This window comes from Prinia subflava, chromosome 3 (assembly GCF_021018805.1).
Source record: "Prinia subflava isolate CZ2003 ecotype Zambia chromosome 3, Cam_Psub_1.2, whole genome shotgun sequence".
Taxonomy (NCBI): domain Eukaryota; kingdom Metazoa; phylum Chordata; class Aves; order Passeriformes; family Cisticolidae; genus Prinia; species Prinia subflava.
In genome coordinates this window covers 82,885,003-82,897,254 of record NC_086249.1, presented here as the reverse complement: position 1 = coordinate 82,897,254, position 12,252 = coordinate 82,885,003, and the positions used below count along the sequence as shown (strand labels likewise).

The window sequence follows — 12,252 nt, the reverse complement described above, 5'->3', positions numbered from 1 at the left end:
AAAATTCTGTACCTAACATTACACCCTCATGCCAACTTAGTTGTACCCAAAGCAAGCTCTCTGGAGATCAGTTTACAGCCATGAAGGTAAGATGGCAGTGCTTACTATGAGCTGCTTTGATTTATTTGAAGTACAGGACAGCATGTGGAGCAAACTTGGCAAATTCTAAGATCCCCAAACCCAAATGCTACAGCAAATGCGAGTCACTGCCCTGTATGAGTACAATGGCAATGGCAGGTGCTCCTCTGGGCACTACACAGCAAATTAAACCATCTGAAAGCAGGGCCCAGGTGCAGTTGTCCAAGCACAAGCGTTAAATGTGCACGCCAGAGCAGCTCACCTCGGGTGACACTCAGCTTTCACTAATGGTCCTTTTGGGGTTTTTTTGTCTCCAGAAGGCACCAGGAGTTTTGCTGGTCTGCGAAAGAACTGGTTAATTTTCCTCAGTCCTACTCTCAATCTGAATACACTGTGAGCATCTTGTGCCCAGTGAGCCATATAGAGTGCAAAGGCTATTTCAAACACTGACTTCTCTGAAATGAGTAACATTTTGCTTAAAAACTTTTGAACGAGACTATATATTTTTTTATTTACAGACAGGCAATATTTTAACCCAGTATTTTTTAAGCTGGAGGCTGATGCGACTTGTTATACACCAAATATGCAGTCTGTGTTTCTGTAATTCAATCACTTGTTGGATGTTCCATCTGCTTTCATATACTGACAAAAAGAAATTCCACTGCAGCACTGAGAAAGATTATGAAAATTGTGACTTATAAACTATTTAATGCCTTCTCAACTTGCCGTTAAAATAATAACATCTAAACCAAATATTCTGATATGATGTAATAAGTTTATTTCTTTTTTAAATCCAATTTGTAAAGGTCCCTTTTTAAACAAAACAAGAACAAAAAAATCAACACAATTCAGAGGGCTTATCTCATTTACCATATTCTTCCCCACTCTTCACTTATAACACAAGCAGCAACTTATAGCATTAGTGCTCATATAGTGCACTTATATGAATTTTGATTTGTGTATTAAGCATTAAATACAATGTATTTTTCGTGAGCATAGCCCAAAGAGTACACAACGTTACATTTTCAAAGCATATGTTAAAAAAAAGACAATAAATGTATACCCAAGACAGTCAAACTCAAATATTTTGACTCGGCAAATTCTATAACGAGTAACAGCAATTTTAAACTGTGTACAAAGCAGAACAGTGCCAACATGCCTCCAGTCTGTGAGCTATGGTAAAACATCAAGCACACATACAAAGGAGAGAAGCCAAAAAACCCACCACAGAGCTAACCTGAGGCACACCCAACTGCGACCAAACAAAGGCAGCCCACTTCCCCACTCTGCAATGCAAAGAGCCCAACAACAAAAAGCACTTCTACGCTACAGAAAGTGAAACAGCAACTTCTTCCAAATCTGTCTCCGCATTGTTAAACAACTCGTTCGAAAAATTTAAAGATGAACATCTAATAATACCAAACAAATGTACAAACTATAAAGTCAGAGAAGCTCCAGAAGATTGCCACTTTCAACCTTGCATAGTGAGAGCTGGCATTGATATTGCTACCATAGCTTCAGCAGAAGATACGGAAAAGAAAAATCTTTACCTCTAAGTGATGCACATACGTAACATTTTCTTCACAAAATTCAGTTAAACATTGTTTTAATAAAAGGGAAAACAGCTCTAAAAAGGGAAAGATAGTGTTAACAAGCTTAGAAAAAAAATACAAAACCAGAACATTCCATAATAAAAAAATCAAAACAATAAACATTCCATCATGACAGCACCTATTTTATCACTAAATAAGCCCCATACATGCAACAAACTACAACTATTGTATAAGGCCGTCAAATCAAAGGTTTACTTTTCATATAAACAAAGTGTAAAAATAGCAACAAGTTGCAATCTTCAAATTTAATGCTATATGAAGATTCTGTCCCCCCAGTTTCATTTGGTAGCAATTTCAATATGCGTTTTGATATAAATGTCATTCATCTAGGAACCGTGGTACAAATACATTGTGCCTAGGACAGTATTGTCGTATCTCTGTTCGACCTTGACAGAATTGGAATGCTCAACAACACTGCTGAGTTCAGGGATGCTTTCAGCAGTATCCCCAAAACCATGGTAGTGTCCATAGTGCAAAGTGTCTCCAGGGTCCTCCACCCACGAGGGCCGGTTAGAAACACAGCTACTGGGGCTCCCGTTCAGGTGGAGAGATCCACACATGTCGGTGGAGTTACTCATGGCTTTTTCCGGCTCCTCGGTGCCGTTACTGGGATGGATCCGATGCCTGCTGGGAGAAGTTACTGCAGGAACGGCTCCGTTAGGTGCTAATGCCAAGCACTCCTCACGCCTGGCATCCATCCCAGCGAGCTGTTGTGCGGCGGTGAAATCCAAGTGTCCATTGATGGCACATCCATTTGTCAGTGCATTCAATATGGAGCTACTGCTATTCATATCTGCATTGAGAAATACACCTGTCACCAACAATTAAGAGTAAATCGGAATACATCAAAACGTCTCCACTACACTTCACTTACTTAAAAATGTTTCCATACACAGCTTTGAAAATAAATCTATCCCTTCTTTATAACAATGTAGGTAGTTCCAGGTAATGAGATCTGACCAGTAAGTTTGTGGCATGGATTCTGATGTTGAAAGTGCAACTATCTATCCACATTTGTTTCCAAAATATGCCTACAATAATCTTTGTAAAGACAATGGGAACTTCTCAGATTTTTTTTTCATTAACTGTATGAAATAAGTGCAGCAGACAACATTCTGGGCAGTGTTTTCAAGGGTGGAATAAAAGTGATCTTTCCACCTTAATTGTAATGCCCTTTTGGGATAGAAGACTATGTACATACAAGAACTGAGTATCTATAAGAGGGTAAAGGGTGTTCTTTTTCCATTTTTCAGGTGTAATTTAATTATGGCTTTTTTCTTTTTGTTTTTCACAGTACAGTAAGCACTGAAGTAAGTCAAATAAAGAAGTTTTATGTTGCAGTGCTAATGTAAAATGTTTCCAAGTTCCTTTATTCAGAAAGTACTTCAACGCACCTAGCAGCTAGCTAGATAACATACTGGGCAGATTTGTATTTAATGCTATGTTTACAATAGCATGTGTACAATCCACATGCAAAATGCCACAAAATAGCAACAGCAGAGTGCACAGAAGACTAAAAAATAGTAGTAGGAAACAAAATTCTAAAAATGTGCATGCAAAAATCACTGACAACTGTTTTGAAGCAATTTCCCCTTTCAAGTTAGTAATTAGTACAATAGGGTTTGTTTCCATGAACAGATTTCATCAGTCTGTCTGAAATGCATGTTTTTGCAGTGGTACTCAGAAGTACTAGCACAAAAAATGCATGGTATATTCTGCCCTTAAAATATAATTTATGTCTATATTGGTAAAGATGAGCAAGACAAACATAGCAACTACAGAGCTATGTGGTGACATTTAAAGATTTTACATTCTGTGATTATCCTTGGATACGTGCACATATGTTTATGTCTCCATGAATGCATAAACCCATGTGCAGAACAGGATTGCATTTACTGCGTGTATGCAAATTAATTCAGTTAATTTAGCCTGTTGGCAACTTCCCACATTTGTAAAACACTGGGTTCCCATTTAAGTGACACATAATGAGTACCACTGTCTGACAAGGAAGAACTTGGAGTTTTGGTTCTCTCTCAGTTTTTTGCATGGCTATTATATGAAGTATGAATTACAGCACTGATACTTCACAGATACCAGAATGTTACACAAGAAATGTGTTCAATTTGTAACTCTCTGGATGTACTAACTGGAATTTCCCCTTTAGTCCCTACATCAGCTAAAATAACCACATCAACCGAACTCACTAACCATGGATTCTCATTAAAAGTGGAAAAAAACCCCAACAAACCCATCAAGACATCAAAGTTAATACTTCAGTGACGAAAACGCACAGAAGGAGTTTCAGATAGTGTTTATTAACTGAAAAGTGCAAAATTTTAACTGTTTAAAAATAAACTATTATAGGCTTGTTTTGCCAAATCAAATTTAAGAAATCTGGCACTTCTATTAGTTAATATGCAAAAGTAGGTAATGAATAGTTCTAGTGATAATTATAGAATGTTATTATTGGTTAAAAATGAGCACTTATAGTAATACAGTAATAGAGTATATTTATGAGAGAAAATAAATTTTCCATAAATAAGAACACTTAGTAATTATCACTGGAAAATATCATAGTCTACTTTTAAGCTATTGACTATATATATGTATATATATTTATTCATAATATATTAAAATATCTATTATTTATCATTCCCTTTGTTGAACTGAATCTGTGGTACAAAGCATAAACATATTTCTGGCAGAAAAAAATTGATAAATAGGAAATTAATTTCTGAATGTAATAATGCACTATTGTAGTAACTCCATGTTTTAACCTACAAAGTGCAAAAAAGGCTGACCCAAGGCAGTTTTAATCAAACTCTATACACATCCTGCTACCTAAAGTGTCTTGATCAAGCAGCCCTTTAAAAATCTAGAGCATTAATACTGACCAATCCTAGTAACATTTTGACTGTTTCATGACGATTGGAACAAAATACAAGATCTGTTTGCCCAGGTACACTAATTCCAAATAGTTGATTAAAACTGTGATCTCTGGTCTTCTATTTAAATAAAAACGCCACAGCAGGATCCTGCACTTACGTCATTGTGTCTGAGCAAGTTCTGAACACAAGGTCTATGTCTAGACTATTCTCTATAGTATTTATTGCACTATTTTGAATATAGTTTTGTCACAATGTGTTATTTTCAAAGCTAGGATATGTTTCCCTATCAAGTCTTCATACTATCTACTCAATCAAAATTTAACAAATAATTTAATTTATTTCTGAATTTCCTTCAACTCAAATTATAGCAACTAGAAGCAAGGCACAATGTAATACAAGCCTCAGGTTAAAATTGAAACAGCCATCGTGGACTTCTGTTTACCTGAAATATTGAGAAATTACTAATAAACGTTCTCTTTCACCATTACAATACATTGCATGAAACAGCTAATTTTTGATACCTACTAAACCCCCAATATAATGGGTGTTACAGCAATACAACAGTTTTCAAGACTCCAGACAACAATGTGCAAAAATAAAGGACTAGGTTTTATACTTAAATTAAAAATAAAATGCATATTGATTCTTGCAACGACAAGGAGTTTGCATTGCAGAAACAGTGTATATTTCAATTTCTTTTGGTCCAACAGAAGTACTCTCCTGTTGTTTGGTGTCTTCAACCATTTGAATGTTGTTGTAGTTAACAGGAAACTGTCCACTCCCACCTGATACAACAGCAAACTCTCTATCAACGTGCATATTGTCAGCATCGTCCTCAGCTCCTCCATTCAGCACTGGTATTAAGCCATCAAAGCTGTAAGCTGACAAAAAAGAGTTGTATTTAGTCATTAGTGCCCATTTGAAAACTCAGCCAACAAAAAGATGAGTCCTTTGATTATTAAATCAAAACACAGAATTTCAGGTACTTATTAGACTTTGCACCTACATATTTAAGTTACTAGTCTGATGTACAAAAAGTTGAATGAAGAGAAACTTAGTTACTCATATTTAGAATTTACAGGAATGTGCCCAACTCGTATTTGCCTCCTGTCAGTTTAGACTGCTCCCTTTTTCACTCCCTAGGGCCTGGTCCCAGTAAGCCACCCTCATCCACACCAGAGGGTTCCAGGGATCCCTTCAAGAGCTGATTAAGCAGAACTGTCTTCTGAGAGAAGCTGCCAAGTGGTCACACTGCTGGGGGGAATGCTTTAACAAGCAAGATGGGCTTGACTTCACCACTACTCGTACCTACCCACCCAGAGCTCTGCTCCACTACTATGCCAGCAGGCCCTGCCCTGCTCTCACACTGACATCAACACGCTTTTCCACACACACTGCACACACTCTTAACATTATGTTATAAATGCCTGTTTTGGCAGACTGCAATTCAGCTGTACCCACTACCTTGGGCACAACAAAAATTTTCATAAACTACAAATTTTTAAAGAACCTTAAGCCCTGAAGTGTTCCAGGGCCAAAGAGATCACTGAGGGCCTAAATGACTCAGGGCCCTTAGCTCAGCAGGCTTCAAACAGGGTAATTTGAAGCCTGAGGAAGTCCCTGAGGTAGGGACTAACTTCTTTTTTTAGTTTTTCCTCATTTAGAGGAATATGTAAGTGCAGTTTCATGCTGGCCAGTTCCAGGGCCCAATTCCACGAATGCCCTCTGTCACACCTCACACAGAACACCCAAATGGTCTGTGCTGAGGCTTGTGACACCGAGACTCTGGTTGTAGGCAGCACACATCAGAGTACAAGTCAACCTGCTGAGGGCTGGACTAGAGGGCCCAGGATTACGACTGACACAAATACAGCTGTGTGACCAGCTGGCCCAGTGTGCAGCATCATCATCATCATCATCATCACCATCATCATCTTTGAACCTGTGCACCACCTTCTGCTGACCCTCCTAGGAAGCACAATGAAATTTCTGGAACTGATTTCAGAAAAATGGACATAAAATCCAGTTTATGTTTTTAAGTCAAAATTAAAAACTATTTGGCCTATATTCTGGAAGTGGTCACCAATCTACTTCTGTTAATTACACTTGAGTAATTATTTTCTATCAGTGTATCGTGTATCAGAGTTGCCTAATTTTGAAGTTTGAGGCTTTTTTAAATACTATGCACCTGTTAGCAGATACACCTGTGTGCATATAAAGAATAACAAGTAAATCCCACCCACTGCCCAGTTTAGTTATTCCAGGGCAGAGCACACCTTAAGCATTTATCTTCTCTTAACTCTAGCACTTACAGATTCTTGTAAGGGACATATGTAGTCACAACTAGTTTCAAAGCAGTGATTTTCAGATTTGGGGTATGGCCATCAAAACCTGACTTTTCCCTGCAAATACAGGTTGGCTTCATTCTCCAAACATCTGGAATCTCCTGTGCAAATAGTATTTAAAGGACAACAGAGCAGTGTAGTTTTATTAAGGGTTTAAAATTAACACAAAATTTGGCCTGTTCTGTAAAAAGGCCAGCTAAGCACAAAGATGTACTGATAACTCATTACTCAGCTCTGTTGTTTACCAAAACGCCTCAGGAACAGTGACTCATTCTCAGTGCAAGAGATTTCTACATCAATGCAATAGTTATTACTGATGCTGATGTCTCTGAGGGCAAACGTCAGATTCGAAACTGCAGCTTCCAAGCTGAGATGCACCTCTTAGTTACTCTACAAACCTTCAAGCAAAAGCAGCAGAGATTTTGCACTTGTTTGTGAAGGTCTTAAAAAGTCACAGTTATCAATTTCAAAAATTAGCTACTCCAATTGCTTTATAACATTCCTGTAATTGCTCAGGGGCACTTACTTCAAGCACTGTTTATTTGCTCAGTCTGACTTAGGGACCGGACCAACTCTGTGCAGTGAAAGGTAATGCAGATACAGCACCACTCGCCCAGACTGTGGGGAAACGCTGCCTTACTGACTAGCTTGGAGCATATTCTGTGAGGGACAGCTGCTTAGGGACGCTCTTCAGCTCTTCAAAATGCAAGGGAAGTTAACTTGACTTCAAGCAGTGCCTCCTGGTAGATCAATGGACTGAAAACATCTTTCTGCAGTTGTTATGGACACTTGTGTACTGGGCAAGTTTTCTTATTCTATGTAGCCACTTAGGAAATATTTATTCCTGAAGTCTTGTATGTAATTGCACAGGGACTCTTCTCTATAATGAAATGTTCCATTTAGACCAGCTACATGAAGCAACATATCCCATTTATGATTGGCAATGGTGTACCCAGGTAAAGTCTCTGATCCTGGCATAGGTGAAGGGGTGTTTGGATAGCAAGTGCTGAACAAGCAGTCGTGTTGATATTGATGTGATTTATGTTGCCTGTCACATCGAGAAACACGGTATCAACTTACCCCTTGCTATCTGGAATTAAGCACTGTTTAAACCCATTCTATTTAGCTCACTGGAAGTCCCTTATGTTAGATCATCAACTTTAACTGAATGAAGTGTCTTCAATGAAGTCCCTTTCCTGACACTAAAGAAAAGCATCCTTTAGCATCATCAGGAAAAAGGAGGTTTGAGGGCAGAACTGTTCCCTTGTTTTTAGTAAGAATTTAGTGGGATGACCAACAGAAAGGAAGAAGATAATTCTCCTCAACCATATTACTCAGGGTATTTCTAAAAAAAAGATTTCTACACAGAGCTACCAAAAAGTATCTTTAGGTTGTACTATTCCATCATTGCTGGCAAAGCAGCAGTAGCCTCAACATACAAGACTGGATAGGAAACCTTAAGGTTCATTCTGGTCTTACACCCGTGTGTAAGACAGCAGTTCCCCTTGGAAAACAATCCTGGAAACTTAGGGCATGTTAATTTACAGACATAAATTTACAGACACCCCTCTTGATTTGGGAAACCCTCCTGCATTCCATTTCTTCCATCCATCTTATGTAGCAGTAAGTGGTTTCTAAACTGTGAACTGATCCCTAAATGGAAAATTACCATCAGAATATCCAGGCATCTCTGTGAATCAATGGAACATTACCTGGCCCTCCTGAAGCTGAAGAAACTGAGGAAGGAGTAGAAGCTAATTTCAGCTCCTACTCCTCTGCATAATTACTCTCAGCATCATGCAGCTTTAGCACTCTCTGTAAAAACAGAAATTTCTGAACATGCCAAGATGATGATAGGGAGAAAGGGTAGCTTGTGGCATGGAATAGTTGTAATGATCTGCTTATTGTATTAATATGTTATTTAGATATGCGAGTTCATCAATAATACTCAACATCCACTCCAAAAGACTTTAAACCGTTTATTTTCCTTTCCCAGCAACAGTCTCAACCCATCCCTTTTACCTCTGGGGTCTCACCTTCTGTTCTAGCCTTCTTTACTCCAGCAGACTCAGCATCTTCAAAGGATCTCTTTCGACTTGTCCCACCACTGAATGGGTTGGGACCTGCATTCTGATGAACCCCATTTAAGGTGCCATTGCTATAGAAACGATTCAGGTGACAGTTCTGGAGGTTCAAGAGAAACTGGGCACATTCTTGGAAGCCCTGGGTATGTGCAAGGTCTGCTGCTGTCAGGCCACTGGCATTTCTCAAGCTGTACAATACAAAGAAACTGGATTACACTCATTCATCAGGCTAGCTGGCTGCTGCTGCTGCCCTTACTGACTATCTATCTGCTGGTGATGAGAGAAAACATACTCTTAGCAAATTTTCCATTAAGAAATTAGTTATCAATCCTAGTTTTATAACTATCTTAACTTTTTGCACATATATCTCACTTCGAAGCAAAATTTGGGAGACAATACACTTTTAAATAAAATCAATAAACTATGTGCCTTAAACCATCTTCCTATTTAAACTTTTAAAAATGCCTTATTCTAAAATAGTCTGAAGTAGCTGATCTTTACATAAACTTCAGACTAATTTAAGTGTTGAATTTTATAATCTTCTGCAGTTTATTCTGCAATCTATTGCTTTAACTTGAGCAAAAGATCAAATACTCAAAACAAACTTAACATGACTTGGCAATTGTCCATGGCATTCTGGTTTCTAAGGTAACAACAACATCACTATTTTTCCTAACAACAAAATATATACATATATAGTAAGATAGATAGAGAAAGATGCTAAACTTAATTATGCTTTGCTTATACTTTTGTTTCTGGTTTGTTTCTCATTTCAAAGTGTGTGACATCATAAGTACTGGGACTTGCTTTGGTAATTTCAATCAAGACTTTTCTGTGCACAAGAGAATGGCACTGGATTTTGCATGTTCTAGTGCATCAAGGTTAGGAATGCAGGGAGGACACGTAGAGGTTTAATTTGAAGAAGTGCTGTAGCACATGCATTTACACAAACACACAGGATGTCTTGTGCTTAGCAGTCTAGGCTACCTTCATCAGGAAGAGCACAGAAGTGGAGACAAGGCCAGCAATGACAAAAACTAGATGATGATGCAGAAGACGGCAATTAATCTTTCCTAATATTTTTTCAGAGAGATGTAACTGGTCAGAAAAAATGGAATTTTTGTTTCTTGGCTTCAGTCATTTAGACAAGTCCATTACTTAAAAATCCAGAAAGAGACCAGCTAACAGAGTAAGAATTCAGAAGATTGAAACTCCAGCTCATGAGAAGAATTTAAAGAACAAACCCCAGATTTGCTTCCTAGATCAATGTAACTTACTTGCTGTAAGAAAAATTTTAGAAACTGAATATTACAGCAAGACTATTTCCATAAATGGATAAGCCAAAATACTACAGAATCACAAAACCCATAACCTAAATGAGGGTTAATTTCATTCCATACTAAACTATTTTAAGTCATTATTTACTTGGACTACTGGTGAAAATCCACAGAACTGCAGTCAGGAGTGCTCTAGAAAGTAAGACTTCAGAATATTGAAAAACCTAGTTAGTCAAAAGAAATGAAACTTCAAGGTGGTATTAGTTTTGAATACCTACAGGAGAGCTGCAAAGTGAATAATCTGTTCTGTGCATCCAGCATAGGCAGTATATGAATGGGATTAATATGAACAAAGGCTAATTAAAGCTAGCATGAGGAGAAAGTTTTAGAGTATAAAGGTTGCTGAATCTTGAGAGGGGTCTTTCCCCCTCATTTTAGAAGTTGCCTATGTTATCAGAAATTCTACTGTCAATCCTTTTCCCTGCCGAACTAGATGACCTGTTGAAGCTGCTGCTAAGCAACACCTGACATTCCTTTAGTAATTCTGATTTACTTGTGCAGCATTAGGATGTAAAACAATGAACCAACAGTTTAAGAAACAGAAATTTTAACAGATCTGTTCTGTTTGAGAAGAAAAGCTCAGTTCTCTGATACCTTTTTTAAATTTGCGAGCCCCAAAAGAATAATAAAAGAAATCTAAGCAAGAGCAAAATAAAGTTACATGCAGATAAAATGACAAAACCAGTGTGGTACTGAATGGCCACCTAATTTAACAGAGGTTCAAGGAGGCAGTAATTCTGAACACTAACTCTGCTTTTCAAAATTGACTGTAAGAGACTACAGTTAAGTCACCATTTTCCAAAGGATTGTCAATGTAAGATGCCAGAGGCATTTGGAGATTTATAAACTGAGATCAAAGTGTGTAAAGCTACACAACCAAACTCTGGGAAAGAAAAATTGAATTTTCCAGAAACAAAATAAATAGGAGTTAGAGTTAGCAAGATTTTAAAACGTAAAGATCTTTGATATTTAAAGATCTATCCCATTCCTACTTCTTCCTGAGCAAACTATTCTTAACAGATAGACAAAGATGTACTTGTTTTACAGAAATATTCTGGAAGCACTGCGTAGGTTTTCAAGGGATTCAAGCCTATTGGATTGAACATTCTTGCTTCTGAAGTTTAGAAACTCCTCTCTTAAAGGTGTGAATCTGAATTTAGCCTATCAAGTGATGAGAGTAATGAAATTAAAAAAAAGTTTTGTTAAGGAAGAATATAATTATACTGAGGTAAGAAGATTGTAAGTTCTAGATGACTCTAGAAACTGCTTGGACAAATATAATGGAAGATAACACAGCTGTTAAGTTCCCTCTGCTCACTTACAGTGGGAACACTAATTTAGGGATCTTTTCTATACCCAGTTGTCCCTGTCCATGATTTTAATCAAAGCCTGGTTTTCTTGGACTTTCATGTACTTTCAGATTTCTGTTATACTGGCTTGCATTCCAATATGAACAGGAAGGAGAAAAGGAAAAGCTGACAAATTCTGCAGAAACCTTCCGTCACTTTCTCAACAGGCTAGAAAGATAAAAAAGACTTACTTCTTTGGCTGATTTCTCTAGCTTTCTCTAGGAGGAAAAAAATCTGTCAGTGGGAACACAAAAGGCAGGCAAGAGTAGCTGTACTGTATTAGCCTATCATAACAAAATGCAAGTAATCAAAAAAAAATTGCTAATGTAAATAGGAACAAAATAGGAAAGAAAATGCTCTTAACAGATATCATGGAATTTTACCAGACTGGAATAGTTTATGTATTTCAAAATAATTTTAAAATATTGTCAATTACTCTAAGGACTCTGAGTCTGCAACAGAAAAACAGTGTAATACAGTCCTCCCAGAAACCCTGGAGTACTTGAATGAATTAAAATGCTAGGATATCTAGCAGACCATTCTTTAGAAGTGTTAATC

At 37.5% G+C, this 12,252-nt stretch overlaps 1 protein-coding gene across 2 annotated transcripts in view; it reads right to left on the bottom strand.

Annotated features, from left to right (window-relative positions):
* Nucleotides 1-833: 833 nt before the first annotated feature.
* Nucleotides 834-12,252, bottom strand: part of ANKRD10 (ankyrin repeat domain 10) — a 37,070-nt gene continuing 25,651 nt past the window's right edge. The window contains exons 4-6 of one of the 2 annotated variants that reach the window (XM_063392767.1): nucleotides 8,961-9,196; nucleotides 5,365-5,460; nucleotides 834-2,502 (exon numbers count right to left, since the gene is read on the bottom strand). In XM_063392767.1, the coding sequence (XP_063248837.1) occupies nucleotides 2,018-2,502; nucleotides 5,365-5,460; nucleotides 8,961-9,196 (817 nt within the window). In that variant the 3' untranslated portion in view covers nucleotides 834-2,017. The remainder of the gene's footprint in view (nucleotides 2,503-5,364; nucleotides 5,461-8,960; nucleotides 9,197-12,252) is intronic. The other variant, XM_063392768.1, reaches the window with a different exon arrangement.